We start from the raw sequence: 15,301 nt of genomic DNA, 5'->3' as shown, positions 1-15,301 counted from the left end.
ATGGCTGATGGCTTTGTAACCACAAGTTTTAAACTTCGAAAGTTTTGAACTTCTATGTAAAGCGAATATCTAATAAAAAGTTAACTACTTTTTTGATTTCTTTACTCTCATTATTGTGTATAAAGATTGTTTATGAGGTCCATTTTATACTTGATGGTGTATTTTAAACTTTATGTCAATGTATTTTTATAGTTAAGGGTGTTTTTTAATACCAAGTGAGGTGTATATGTACATTACTTACACATAAAAGGATTTATGTACACTACCTTTCTAAGGGGTTTATGTATACCACCTTTCTAAAAGAAATGGTTATAAAGGTGTGTGCACACCACTTATAAATAAAGGGTGTTTATTTACACCACCTTTCTAAGAGAATTGGTCATCTATTGATGTTCTTAGGTGATAGTAGCTCAATTCATTAAAAGTTATGAAGATGTTTATGTAGACCACCTTTGTAAGAGATTTGGTTATGCATTGATGTTCTTAGTACTTAGTCACCAAATCTTTTGTTTTGAGTTGTCAAATCTAGTTCAAAAAACAACATTACTAGTATATTCAAAATTTTTGGACTGTTTTTTAGTCCATTTCTCAAATTGGACTTTACACAAGTTCAAAAATTTTGAATAGTGTGTTATTTATGTTTGTGACATGGTTCAAAGTCATCTACGGAGGTGCTCACGAAGGATCCAAGTGGATTTTTTGCCATTGATTCAACAAAAATAAGGGATGACCTTGGTGACACATTCATGCTACCCATGCACTAGGAGCAAGTAAGCATTTTCTTCTATGGATATCATTTTCCGTTCAACTTCATTCAAGCTTGCATGAACATATCATGGATTTTTGATTTAGGTGTTATTTCAACCCGATCAAGTGGATAATTAATGATGGTTTGTGATTCAATTTGCACCTAGCAACCGGCATGTATTGGAAGATGTGGAAGTAGAGAATGAAATGGGAGATCAAGAAATAGATATGTGGAAAGTTCTAATACCACTTCTATGAGAGTTTTGGAAAGATAGTGGAGATATTTTGAGTTCCTGAGAGGGTTTCTCAGACACTAATTTTTGAAGACCTCGATCTACATGCTAAAGATGTGTGGGACTTGGCCATGATCGAGAGGATGAGCATCAATCTCACAATGAATATTCCAGTGACACTTCAATTAATTAAAGGACAGAGGAAAACATTGATACAATATATTTTTGGTTATGAAAACATTTGAATTCGATTCAATTTTTGCAAGGTTTAGGTAGGGTGAAATTCCACATTGCCCAAATTTATCCATGTATGAATATTGATGCTTTTTTTCATGCTTTGTGTTTTTTTAGAGGCATTTTCAATGCTAATATTGATGTTAATATCGATGACTTTTCTAGTAGACATACTTCTATCAACACAAATACCGATAAAAAATTTGATGTTACGTCTTTTTGGCACAAATATCGATGGAAAACTTTTACATTAAAAAATTAAGGAATAAGTGTCAAAATCGAATAGCATCAAAATAGGAGCTAATGGTAGTAGTGACATAGGTAACAGTCAAGGTAGCCCATAGACGATCTCAAGCACAAGCTTTACCTATAGAAGAATGGATTGTATTATTGTAAGTGATTTCTACCATGGGTAGATACTTTCCCCATAAATATGGATGATCATGGACATAACACCTCAATAATTCCAACACCACAATATTAGCTACCTCACTTTTTCCATCTATTTCTAGATGATAAGATGATGAGAATTCTAGTTAGTGTCCAAATAATCAAATAGATATGTTTATTAAAAAAAAAAAATTGTCATGAAACAATAGATTTAGATATGCCATGATGGACAAAAATGAATTTCATGAAAAATGTTGCTGCCTACATTGACTTAAGAGTCTTCTTCACAAAGGCATAAATTGGGCTTACTTACTGAATCAATAAAATAAAAATCTAGATCATATCATGTCCTTGAGGAGATTTGGGAAAAGCTCTAATAAATCCATTGACAATATGCTCCCATGGTGTTGCAGGTACTTGTGATGAGATTGATGTAGTCCTTAAGGATTTTGTTTATCATACTAGAATTTTGACAAATTAATAAAAAAGTAACCTATGGAAAGATATCTTTTCTTATTTGTGACTAGTAAAAGTACCTCTCAAGTTGTCCAAGAGTTGGAGATAATCCTCAATGACTAGTAAAAGCAAGACTTTGATATTCTTCAATTATTTTTGGCCTTAAACCTCTTGCTACACAGATCTTGTTCTCATTCCACAAATACCCATCACAAAGATAATAGTATGTATGGCCTCCACCTTGATTTAATCTAGTCCAATAATGGAAAATCCAAGATCATCTTTGTATTGTTCCTTCATCACACTGTAAGATTGTCATGATGAGCTATTGAGATAGGATTAATTGTGGCCTTTGAGATATTGCATCAGTAACCACATTTTCTTTACCTGGAGTATGTTCAATCTAAAAATTGAAAGAGGCTAAGAAGTTAGCCCACCATATATGTTTCTCACTCACGAATGGTTGAGAGAAAATACCATACACTTTGATGATTGGTATAAATCAAGAAATCAATGTCGAGTAGTTAATGCATCCAAACTTTCAAACCATTGATAGCTGGAAGCAAATATTTTTCATTTACATCATATTTTACTTCTCATATTTGAGTATTCTTCTTTCATAAGCAATGGCATATCCTTCTTGCAAAAGATGATGCAACCTCCACTAGCATCAACTTATACTACAAATGATTTATGCAGATTTGGTATCACTAAAACTCGAGCTGATGTTAGTGCATCCTGTAACAATTTAAACATTAATTTATCTTTGTTACTCCATGTAAAAACTATTCCTTTTCTTAATAAATCATGCAAAGGAGATCCTTTATGAGAAAAATGATGAATGAATCTTCCATAATAAGAGCATAATTTGAGTAAAGATCACACTTCATTGTATGGATCTCAAATCAAGCTATTCCTAGATTACATTCAATTTATTTGGATTCATTTTGATTGGCACCAATAGGATATATATGCAAAAAAAAAAGATTTAGGGAGAAAGAGCTCGCTATTTTTAGCATTGATATATAGTTGATGCTCCTTTAGAAGTCCAGATACAAATTTTAGATGCCCCCATGCTCCTCATCATCCTTACTAAATACAAGAATATCATCAAAGAATGTTCCAACAAATGCTTTATTACCTTTGAAGATCCAACTCATCATATGATTGAATATAGATGTTATAGCAAAGCATGACACTGAATGTTCTAAGATACTAAGGATAGTCGATTCCCAAGCCAAAGATGAAGTTAAAATATTGATGCAAAATCTCACAACTAAAGTTAGTGCTTTAGAAAGTGCACTAATTGTCTTACAAGATTCAAATCGTGATATTCAAAGCAAAGTGACGGTTTTACAGGATGCTAAGGAAAATCTTGAGAAGCGACATCGGTATAGCTGTCGATGAGCAATAGCAAGGATAGCATTGGTATGACCATTGACTCTAGATAGCTATACCGATGTTGTGTCGTTCAAAAAGAATTTATGGCATAGAAATTGGCTTGTTTTAGTCCCATCCTCTCCGTCTATGTAGCTTTTATAATAAGGTAATGCAAAAATAAATACACGCGATTTGAGCTATAAAAAATCACAAAATTGCCTAAAAGTTTCTCACCATGTATTATTATAAAAGTTCCTTTCGAAAGAGGGTAGTATAAGAATGACTGAGAGGTTAAAAAAAAGGGAAAATGCCGAAGGGTGGCTAAATGTAAGCTAAACTACTTCTCCTCCTCATCCCTGTCATCCTAATCTCCTCCTTTGCCTCCTACCTTATGTCCTCCTTGGCCTCCTCTCCCTATGAGAAAAATAATGTATTCAAACCAAACTAGAAATTATAAAATAGGCATTAAAAGCCCACCAATAACTTGTAGTGTTCTCATCAAATTTTTAATTAGATGGCATGATTTCCATTTTCTCTCATGCAAGAAAGAAAACAAGGTGTCAATGTGAAGGTGTCTTGAAGTTAATCCCAACTCGGATTTTAGATCAGACCTTTGTACCTTTCTGTGGATTGTTAGAGCGTTTCTATAGAGAGCTTTTGCTTTTTTCTCGCTTTTTTCCAACAGCTTGATCGAGTTCGCAAACAATCTCCTTTAGTCTTTTCTTCAAACCCACTTAAAGGATCTTCACCTTGTATAGCAAGTTGCTGCTTGCTATCCCAACTTTGAGGTACCTCTTCATATTCTAGCCCTGTAACGAGTTTAATTGCAAAGCAAGGGTGTGATAAATTTTGTTTCAAAAAGATCAATTCATTGATCCAGTGAAAAGATTTGTGTTTCTACACGATTTTGTAAGGCCTCACATCTATGATCCAAGAAAGTGCTCAAATCTTAGATCCTTTCAATGCTCATGAGCCCATTTTAAAAAGGAAAATTTTTAAAATTCAAAAATTTTGTGTAAAAGAGAGGGAAAGATGGGTAGGAAGAGTTTTTTTGAAAGGGCTAGGAATATATAAAAGGAGAGTGTCAGTCATTTCACAAGTACGAGCTAGTGGGAAGGCTTCCAACTTCTAGCGAGATTCGAGAAAAAAGTCCAAAATAAAAATGAAGGTAATGTGAAACACATGGCGTATGCCACATCTTCTCTTTTTTTTGAGCATGTAGCTCATTTCGAGAAATAATATAAAATTGAGCAAAATGATTAATTCACATATGGCGTATGCCACATCTCCTCCTTCTTTTGAACATGTAGCTCATTTAGAGAAAATATACAAAATTGAGCAAAATGATTAATTCACATATGGCGTATGCCATATGTTGTTTTAGAGAAGGCTTTCTTTGAAGGTGTGGCTTAAACCACACCTTCATCTAAATATTTCTAAATTTGAGAAAACAAAATTAATAGCAAAAGATTAGGGTTTTAAAGAAAACCTTTCTACTTTGTTTTTTAAGATAAATTTCTTTCCAAAAATATAAATTCACATTTGAAAAACATTGTCAATTTTATATCTCAAAATGGGGGTTTTCTAGATATTTTTATTTTTTTCCCAAATTACTAGCAAAAATGAGGTTTTTTCAAAAATACACATAGATTTTGAATTTTTTTGCATTTTTTTAAATTTCACATTTGGATTTTTTTTTTCAATTTAATAGCTCAAAATGGGGGTTTACTAAAAGAAATCTTCACAATTTGATTTTCTTTTCAATTTAATTTTAAAAAGATAGGGTTAAAAAAAATACTTGTACATTTTGATTTTTTAAATAATTTTATACCATTAAATTAGGGTTTAGGGTTTAGGGTTTCAATAAGAAAACAAGAAAATATGTGTGTCCAACCATGCAAATGATGGTCCAAGGGTATGATACTTTGGAAAGAATTACATTAAGGCCTATACAAAGTATCATACCCATCCAAAACACAAGAAGTCTATTTTATGCTTTTAATACTCATGCAGGATCTAAGGTTCAAGTAAGTGAACAAGGAAATATGCATGTCCAACTGTGTAAATGATATTCCAGGTGTCTAATCCTTTGCAGAGGTGTCTGATACTTTGCATAGGCCTTAATCTTACTAAAGTTAGGCTTGTGCAAAGCATCATATCCATCAAAGATACATACATAGGTTAGAAATACACCCTTGCATGATGCATGGAAAGAAAGATGAGTACTAGGACCAGTCTATGATGAGTTAGAGATGTGCTCCACTGGGTAGGAACGTAGCAATGGGTCTATACAAGTACAGGAGCTGCATGAGCCATATGAAAAAAAATGATCAACAAACGTTATCTCAAGCCCTTCTTTGTTCGTAATGGTCCGAGTCATGGAAATGCTGTGCATTCCTTGCCGGGGGTGGGGAACTGTTCTGGATAAATTTGACCAAGGTGAAAGGCATAAATATGTGTGTGTGCTTGTATGTGTGGCAATAATATAATAAAATATGGTGTGCATAGGGCCCAGGGTTAAGGTGGCAGGGCATGACCATGTGCCACCCTTCCACGTAAGAGGACCCATAAGGTGTGTTGTACATAATTTATGGTAGTTATATTATAAAATGGTAAGGTGGCATGGTTCCTCCATGTGTCACCCCTCCACCTAGGCAGCCCCATGCTTGCATTAGTGAGCGATGGCCCAAGGACCAAAAATAGGAGGAGATGGATATTATATTGGATTATTCCCTCCATGTAGGATAGGCCCATGTGGGGGGGGGTGTAGATAGTCCAAGAATGCAAGTTAAATAATGGGGAAAGTAGGATGAGGTGGCAAGATTCCTTGTGCTAACCCTCCACTTGCCCTCCTAGATGATTGAACGTATTATAAAATTGGAAAGAGACTAGGGGAATATCTTAGACTTGGGATATGGGGGATAATATATGTGGAAAAATGAGGCCAAGGGTTGTCACACACAATTGAGAGTGCGTTACAGCCTAGCCCACATGGGAGACTTTTCCACACACACCATGCATGTGGGAGGATGCATTTATTGGGAGAGACCCCCTCTCTGGGCTATAAAAGGAGGGGGCTATTCCTTGATGGGACACACTCATTCTTGTAAAGCCACCTAGCTAGTACTTTGATTTCCCCCCCCCCATCCTTCCTTTCCAATAAAGCATGACTCTCTTCCCTTGATGTCTCCATCTCTACATTCCACCTCCCATCATGTACATGCTCCTCTTCCCCCTCTTCCTTCCCCCTTGTGCCATAGTCCCCCTCTTCATTCCCACCCCTCATAATTCCTTTTCCCCACCTATGTTAACGCTTCTTCCCTCACATTCCCTTTTCCTCCATGGCCCTCGAGTGTCGCCATGCTAGCATCTAGCCTCATGCATTGATTTCTTTTCTAGTTAATAACACACACACACACACAGAAGAAGAAGAAAGAGAGAGTAAGAAGAGTGGGAGGGGGAGGAGAGACAAGGAGAGGGATTGTATAACCTATTATGTACTATTACATATATCATATAGACAAGTTCAACACCATCCACCAACATCATCACCTCTTCGTGCTAGCAACTTATGTTTCAGGGATTGGAGCTCTCGCGTTTCAAGATCTTCAAACACCTCTTTCACATAAGAAGTCCTATACTTTTGAAAGGAGGGTCAAGAAGGCTTTTGCCGTTGCATCAGTGTTTTTCTTTTGCAAATAGAAGTCTAGTTCATGCTACTCATTTTCTGTCAAAAAAAACTATGTCTCTCACTTTCTGCTATATGGGAGCCCATATGTCGGCTAGTTAGGGGTGGCAGAGAAGTTGTGACCTCTCATCAATACTCTCTCTCTCTCTCCCCCTCTAAGCTCCTTGCTATTGTAGCCACAACAAGGAGGACTAAGTGTAAGCTCCAAACAGTGCAAAAATAATCTGTAAGATAAAGGAAAGAACCTTGATGCATGAGTTTGATAATGCTTCACACTCCAATGATCACCTCTAACACTCCACACTCAAGTGACAACACTCAACGTTCAATGCTAGAGGGAGCAATGTTACACCTCCTACACAATAGGAAGCAATGCAACAACAGAATATAAAATACATTGGAGGTGCAGAAGCAGAGATCCACACACGAAAGGTACTGTGCAGAACTACACCCAGCCATAGGAGTAACGAATTTTATGCCACTAGCCATGGAGATTTCATATCCCAACAGCCACACCAATTCTATTAACTAGAAAAGAAATGAATGCATGAGGCTAGACGCTAGGCATGGCAATGCTCAAGGGCCATGGAGGAAAAGGAAACGTGAGGAAAGAAGCATTAACATAGGTGGGAAAAAGGGATTAAGAGGGGTGGGAATGAAGAGGGGGAGTATGGCATAAGGGGGAAGGAAGAGGGGGAAGAGGAGCATGTACATGATGGGAGGTGGAATGTAGAGATGGAGACATCAAGGGAAGAGAGTCATGCTTTATTGGAAAGGAAGGATGGGGGAGGGAAATCAAAGTAATAGCTAGGTGGCTTTACAAGAATGAGCGTGTCCCATCAAGGAATAGCCCCCTTCTTTTATAGCCAAGAGAGGAGGTCTCTGCCAATAAATGCATCCTCCCACATGCATGGTGTGTGTGGAAAAGTCTCCCATGTGGGCTAGGCGGTTAAGCACTCTCAATTGTGTACGACAACCCTTGGCCTCATTTTTCCACATATATAATCCCCGATATCCCTAGTCTAAGACATTCCCCTGGTCTTTTCCCAATTTTATAATACGTTCAATCATCTAGGAGGATGATTGGAGGGTTGGCACAAGGAATCTTGCCACCTCATCCTACTTTCCCCATTATTTAACTTGCATTCTTGGACTATCTACACCCCCCCCCACATGGGCCTATCCTACATGGAGGGAATAATCCAATAAAATATCCATCTACCTATTTTATATTACTTCTCCCATGGTCCTTGGGCCATGGCTCACTAAATGCAGGCATGGGGCCACCTAGTGGCAGGGTGGCACATGGAGGAACCATGCCACCTTACGATTTTATAATATAACTACCATGGATTATGTACAACACACCTTATGGGTCCTCTTACGTGGAAGGGTCGCACATGGTCATGCCCTGCCACCTCAACCCTGGGCCCTATGCACACCATATTTTATTATATTATTGCCACACATACAAGCACACACATATTTATGCCTTTTACCTTGGTCAAATTTATCCATAACAGTGTGTGTGTGTGTGTCCCCCCACGTGTGAGATTATAGGTAAACATGTACAGCTATAGAGTGTCAGAGTTCCAAATGCTGGATGTTTTAAATCTTAATATATGCTAACATATTAAAATTTTAATATATTTAAAAATAAATATCCATATTTAATACTAAATAAATATATTTAAATCTTAATTTATATGAAAGTGTTTTAAAAATTACAATATATATTTTGGATCTTAATATATCATAATATATTAAAATATTAAAATATTATAATTAAGTATAATAAATATCCTAATTTAAATACTTTTTAAATAAATATATACTAACTAAATCTATTATTTTAATCTTTAGGGTTAGGGTTTAGATCCTAAACACTTTAATTATTTTAGAAGAAATTAAATTATATTTTTTTCATTACTAAATTAAATTATCTTTGTTTCCAATGCAGGATTTCACTCTTGAAGAGGGTTTAGATGTGGTATTATATAGAAAAAATGAAGTGGTTGCATTTGGGCAAATATAGAGACTTGATCCCATGAGCTTGTGTCACCTTCAACATTGCATTTGCTAGAGACTCCACTATAGCTGAAGATATGGAAGAAGCTGAGCAATGCCTTTTGCCTTGTAAATTTTGTGGTAGGAAGGCTGATAGCCATTGCTAGAGTTTGTATCCTCCGATGAAATCCAAGAGGAACTTTTTGTTGCCGTTTGTGCAGTAGATCTAGAATCAGAGTTGGATGGCCAAGGGGACTAGGTATTTGGGTTGCAAAGGTTGCTCAGATAGCACATTCACAACATAGTATGAACCCAAACCATAAAAAATCTCCCAAAGAGGTATACAATGAAACAACTTTATGAGGGTTATTTGGAAAAGAAACGGGAATGGGCTCCAAATAAAGAGGGCTCGGCTAAAGTGGAGGTGAGTAGCATCATCCATTGTTGGAAATCAAGGACTCGAAATCTTAAAAAGAAGCATGGGTATGATGTGGAAAAGTGTATCATGATCCTCGGCAGTAGCCTCGCACATATCAAACATTATTTGGGTAGACTTGATCAGACTAAAGATGCAGTAACAGAGTCAATGACTCAGAAAGAGATTTCGAAGCATAAGAGAAGATATGTCCGTATGTGGCGGTCCCCTCTCGATGATCTTATACATCATTTTCCAAAATGGTGTATCTTTACACCACCTCTATGTTGATATGAACAACTCTTCAATTCTATCTATTAATAATTAAGTTTAAATTAAGAAATTAATTATTAATTAAGCAAAAAACTAGTTAGTAATAAAAGTAATTAATAATTAAAGAATTAACAAGAAGTAATAAAATTAATCAAAAAATTATTTAGTAATAGAAAAGGAGTAGTAATAAAAATTAATTAATAATTAAGAAATTAATAATTAAAGAATTAATTATAAAATTAAAAAAAATTAAAAATTAGCTAGTAATAGAAGGCTCAAGCATTAGGTGGGCATATGAGGATCAAGCCCTATGTGGCCACGTGATAAGGTGTGTGTCACATGTCTCCCGTGACATTCTCTTTCTCACTCACTATACCTACATATTTGCTTCTAGAGATCATAATTTGCAAAGATATATATATATATAGTGTTGCAAAAACACCCTTTTTTGAGTCTACTAGGTCAATATCAAGTGGAGCTTATTAGTTTGGGAGAAAAGTCCAAAATTTCTAAATACAATGTTACAAGCTTTGCCTCCTCCTTCGATTACCCAATGTCAACCTGTCATGATCCGCTTCTTCCCTTCCTATTGCTCCACTCTCACAATTACAGAGAAATATACGATTCTTTTTAATGAATTTGTTTCTCCACCCAAAGGTCGATCGCTTGAATACTTATTTGGCTTGCCTAGAGATCAAGATTTCCTTGAAATTTTGAAGTCAAAGTTCAACTTCAAAAGCATTATAATTAGACATTTGTGCAAGGGACTCTCAAGATAGGAAATTTGTAAACATGTAATATCTCAAGGGCCAGGTTGTTAATGCGCTGAAGAAGACAAGATTTCGCCCCTTTTGAAGGCTCATCTCCTTCGTTCCAAACAAAGAAAGTGGGGGGAAAGATGGCATGGAAAAGTTTATCCTTATCTCTCAATGCATTCGACCGAGATTTGACATGTCTAGGAAGGAGAATCTAGCGGAAGTGATTGGAAAAACATGCCTGCGATCATGAGGACCACACCACCAGGGATCGCTTGCTTGCAACTCATGATGACATATAGGAAGAAAAATTGTGTACAAAACAAAGGACCCAAGAGATCTTGCACACACATTGAGGGAATTTTGAGTCCCTACGAGGACACACGAGTGCCATCTTAGAGATCGTGCAAATGCACGAAAAAGAATGAGATGGTGATAATACGTGTTAAATACTCATGAAAAATCAGTCTCCAATTGTGCCTACAGTCATCACGTAGGGCCTCAATCTCACCTATCATTCTCCTCTGTGGATGCCTTAGTTCAAGTCCTGTTTGAAGCTAGAAGGCTACATTGGGTGTATGAAAGTGTATATGGGTGCAAAGTTCTGTCGACATAACCTCGATGTTGGTAGACCTACAATAATTGTGGATTTTGGCTACATTTCCCTCGGTTGCCTTTTTCTTCGGTTCCAATGGCATTATAATCTACAGTCATGTTAGCAGCTCTTCATGATTGTGAGAGGGAGTGAGAGGTTTGGCAAGGCTTTGCTATGAAGCGTGGTTCAAATCGGTTTGCATCAAGTGTAAGTGTTGAAAGAGAGTTGCCAAATTGTTATGATGCCTATGAGAAATCCTTGAAAATATGCCAAGTTAAATGGGCTACAAAGACTACCATGCTTTTAGTGAAGTACAAAATACAGATCGAGAGGAGGCCACAACACGAGAAGATTTTACAAAATCTCTTTTCCGTGGCATGCCACGGGTTTTACACTAGTATATGTATATATATATATATGTATGTATGTATCCTCTCTCTCTCTCTCTCTCTCTCTCTCTCTCTACTTCTCCTTTCTCTCTACCCCTCTCTCCCTCTCTCTCTTCTCTTCGCTCTCTCTCTCTCTCATCTTGCCCCCTCTCTCTGTGTGTGTTTCTTTCTCTCTCTCTCTTTCTACTCTCTCTCTCTCTATCTCTCTCTCTCTATCTATCTCTATCTATCTCTATCTCTATCCATCTCTCTCTCTCTCTGTCTCTCTCTATTGTCTGTCTGTCACTACGTTCTGGCTTTGAGCCAGGTCATCCATCGCCCTTCCGCCACGTCAGCAATCTCGCGCCTCCCGATGTCCCTGCGTGTCCTCTGTCCGGCATTACCACGTGTGAAATTGATGACTACACCACCAGGTGAGACACGCGTTGACGCCTTTCCTCGTGCGCCTTTGATCAATCACCTCCTCTTTACTGGGAGGGCCGCAAGGACATGCGTCACGCAGTCCTTGGAGCACTTTACGCCACTGACCCAGCCCTAGCTATCCGCCAGTACGAACGTACGACGTGGCATTAGTGCTCCGCGTTTACTGCTCTGTCCGCCGCGTATTGTGTCATATGGTTTGACATCTTTTAATGCTCATAATTGTCATCCTTTATGAGTTTTCGTATGCTCTTTTAAGTCTCATCATTGTCATCTTGGAAGTTTTAAGTTTCCGACGTCCAATTTTAGTGTATATCATTTATGTTTGGCTGTCAAGTCAATGAAATCAGCCCTCAAATTTGAAGGGTGCCTTAGCCTTTCATTTTGAAGGGTAAAATCTTTCAAGCACTTCTTAAAAGAAGGGTGAAAAAATACATTTCCCTTCTTTTGAAACTCAAATTTTTTTTCACACTTCCTTCTTTGAAGGACAAAAAGAGAACTACTTTTCTTTTGCATGGTAATATGTTTATCACCCTTCACAACATTAAACTAAAAAGTCCAAAAAAGCACCATCATGTGAAAATAAGTCCAAGAGTGAACTAATAAATTTCAACATTAAACAAATAAGTCCAAAAACACCATCATGTGAAAATAAATACATCATGTATATAAAAAGTTTGATGTACAAAGAGTCATGATGCACAAAATTGGTTATAATGTAAACAAAAGGTCATATAAAAACCATGCAAAAGTGCTATACTAGGTTGCAATAAAGGCATTCCTTTCTTCATAGTGCCTTACCTAGAACTTGGGGATTTCAACATTAAACAAATAACTTAATAAGTCCAGAAAATCACCATCATGTGAAAATAAATACATCATGTATATAAAAAGTTTGATGTACAAAGAGTCTGATGTACAAAATTGGTTATAATATAGATAAAAGGTCATATTAAGACCATACCAAAGTGCTATACTAGGCTGCAATAAAGGCATTCCTTTCTTCATGGTGCCTCAGCTAGAACTTGAGGACGCCTTGCCTTCATATCTTTCCAAACATCAAAGATTAAGTTCCAATCCACTTCTTGTACCTGCTGAGGAGCTGAAAGTGAAACAAACATCAACATATCCAAAGTCTTTAATGACAAACAAGACCAATCATTACTTTTAATTCTGTTTTGCTTGGAGAAACCTCTCTCACAGCAAGCAGAGCTTGCTGGTAATACCACCACAATCTGCCATAACTTTTTGAGTGCAGGAAACATTTGTGACCACTCAATTTCTGAGCTACATTGCTCCCATGCATCCAACAACCCCTTTGAAGGATATGCCTCAGCAATACTAAGAACAAATCGCTGCAACTCACCTTCACAATGCTTGGATTGGATAAGTGGTGTACTCCCATTTCCAAACCTGATACAAAGTTTATCAAGATATTGCTTGACAGTGTGTCCCCGAATATCAAGATCTTTGGGATAGTTTTTTGGCGAAAACAGTTTGGCTGCATTGAACAAATGGTGATCATGAAACCGTTCATCAAAGGTAGAGACAAGTCTTCGAATGAAAGCTTGAGCAAACCAAATATTCTCCTCCATGCTGACTGGCCTAGTATTATCAAGCAAAGATGTATGCTGTAACACATGATGCTGCATTACTCCATCCTTATTCTTGTAAGATAAAATGCCATTTTGGACTACTTTTAGAAATCCATTTAAATTTTTGGAATCTTGAGGAAATGAGGCATGCAGATATCGATTCTTCAAGATAGTTAACAACACATCAATCTCTCTCCCAATCATGGATATATCAACATTGTCTGCTTGAAATTTTACATTCAGCTTTTAACACATCAGCTAAGAAGTGGACAATAAATAGAAGCTGAAAGTTCATTGCTCTCTTGTACATTGCTGGGTATTTTTGCTTCCAACATTCAAGCAGAACCGGCATTACCTTAACCAACCTAATTCAAAAAAACCAAAATACTGATTATAAGCTAGCTTGCATAAAGTAAAACTGTCATAACTTACTCAACCTAGAAAAATACATGAGCTCACATAAAAAGTAGATTTTAAAGAAATTACCTTTTCATAACACCACCTCGAGATAACCATCTCACTCCATGAATCCTCAATAATTCATAATGTCTAGGGAAAAATTCCTCCATCAGTTTCTTTAATTCTTCCCTTCGCAAGGATGAGTCACCCACCCATTCTCGTACCTTATTTGCAAACTGATCCACGAGTTTACACTCACCAAAACACTCACATATATCTTTGACGACTAGGGCCTCTCTATGGGCTATGGAATGAACGCCCACAAGGTGTGGCACTTCCCTTCGCAGCATTGCAATCAAGCCACTATTTGCTCCAACCATTGCTGCTGCCCCATCTGACCCCATAGCTATCATTTTATTCAAAGGCAATTCCAACTCTTTCAACACATTTTGTAATCCTTCATACATGGTATGAGCTTTTCCATCTTTTACACCCACTAACTTGACAAATTTGGTTACAACAGGTCCATTTCCTCCTTTTGTCAAGAAAGAGATGTACAAAATAAGATGTTTTTCATATCTGCGGTCTGTACTTTCATCTACCAATATTGAGTACATCGGGCTTTTTAGAATTTCTTCTTTGAGCTTTTCCCAATAAACCATATAAATGGCTGAAAGAAACTCCTTTCCCGTGGCTGGATTTATGTAAGCAGAATACTCACAAGACAAGGGCATATTCGGAGTCCTCATGTACATGTGGAACCTACACTCATCAGCAAAAGCTTCTAAGGACATGTCTTTTTGAGTTGCGTGATACATGATTTGGATTATACTAATAATCCTTGATTTCTCACTATCAACTCGTAACTCAATATGCTTCTCAATGCTTATCATCTTGTCCTTCTCAATGAAAGCTTTGCGCTGCTTTGCTTGCTTGTGCGACTCGGAAGCATCATGGATAGCTAATGCTTGCTTTTGGACTGTTGTACTACCAAGCTTTGCATATGGATTATTCATGCTCATTTCCGTACAAATAGAGCATTTAACTCTCTCCCTCCCCTCCTCGTCAAACATTGAGTATGACCATGGATACAACAACTTCCATGTAGGAACAAAGGTGCGCAAATAAACTCTCTTTCTACCCCCATCTACTGCTGTACTTTCCCCATCTTCGAAGCCTTCCTCATGCACTTGTACACTTTGTGTAACTATGCCCATTTGCTCCAATAGACGTTGGCGTTTATCTTTTTTGGGCCTTCCCATCTACCTAATGATTCATGCATCCCCAATTACTGTTGCATCAGACACGATACTCAAAATAGATAT

The 15,301-nt window shown here is 37.1% G+C and overlaps 1 protein-coding gene across 1 annotated transcript; it reads right to left on the bottom strand.

Moving 5' to 3' along the window:
• Window positions 1-12,986: 12,986 nt before the first annotated feature.
• Window positions 12,987-14,998, bottom strand: LOC147890436 (uncharacterized). The gene is made up of 3 exons (XM_087390288.1): window positions 14,064-14,998; window positions 13,911-13,942; window positions 12,987-13,798 (listed from the first exon to the last, which is right to left on the bottom strand). The coding sequence occupies exons 1-3, from the start codon at window positions 14,996-14,998 to the stop codon at window positions 12,987-12,989; spliced, it is 1,779 nt and encodes a 592-aa protein (XP_087246414.1).
• Between the last annotated feature and the right edge of the window lie 303 nt (window positions 14,999-15,301).

The sequence above is a fragment of the Dipteris shenzhenensis genome, chromosome 19 (genome assembly GCF_047967505.1).
Source record: "Dipteris shenzhenensis isolate YYH24624 ecotype China chromosome 19, Dip_SZ_1.0, whole genome shotgun sequence".
In the NCBI taxonomy this organism is placed as follows: domain Eukaryota; kingdom Viridiplantae; phylum Streptophyta; class Polypodiopsida; order Gleicheniales; family Dipteridaceae; genus Dipteris; species Dipteris shenzhenensis.
The sequence above is the reverse complement of the archived record's forward strand: the minus strand, read 5'-3'. Positions and strand labels throughout refer to the sequence as shown.

Excerpts from the sequence above, each read along its gene's own strand:
- LOC147890436 (XM_087390288.1), bottom strand. The coding sequence starts at position 14,998 with ATGAGCATGAATAATCCATATGCAAAGCTTGGTAGTACAACAGTCCAA. Across the intron at positions 13,943-14,063 it reads CGAGGTGGTGTTATGAAAAG|GTTGGTTAAGGTAATGCCGG; the intron begins GTAATTTCTTTA and ends TTTTTGAATTAG. Across the intron at positions 13,799-13,910 it reads AATGCCGGTTCTGCTTGAAT|ACAATGTTGATATATCCATG; the intron begins GTTGGAAGCAAA and ends AATTTCAAGCAG.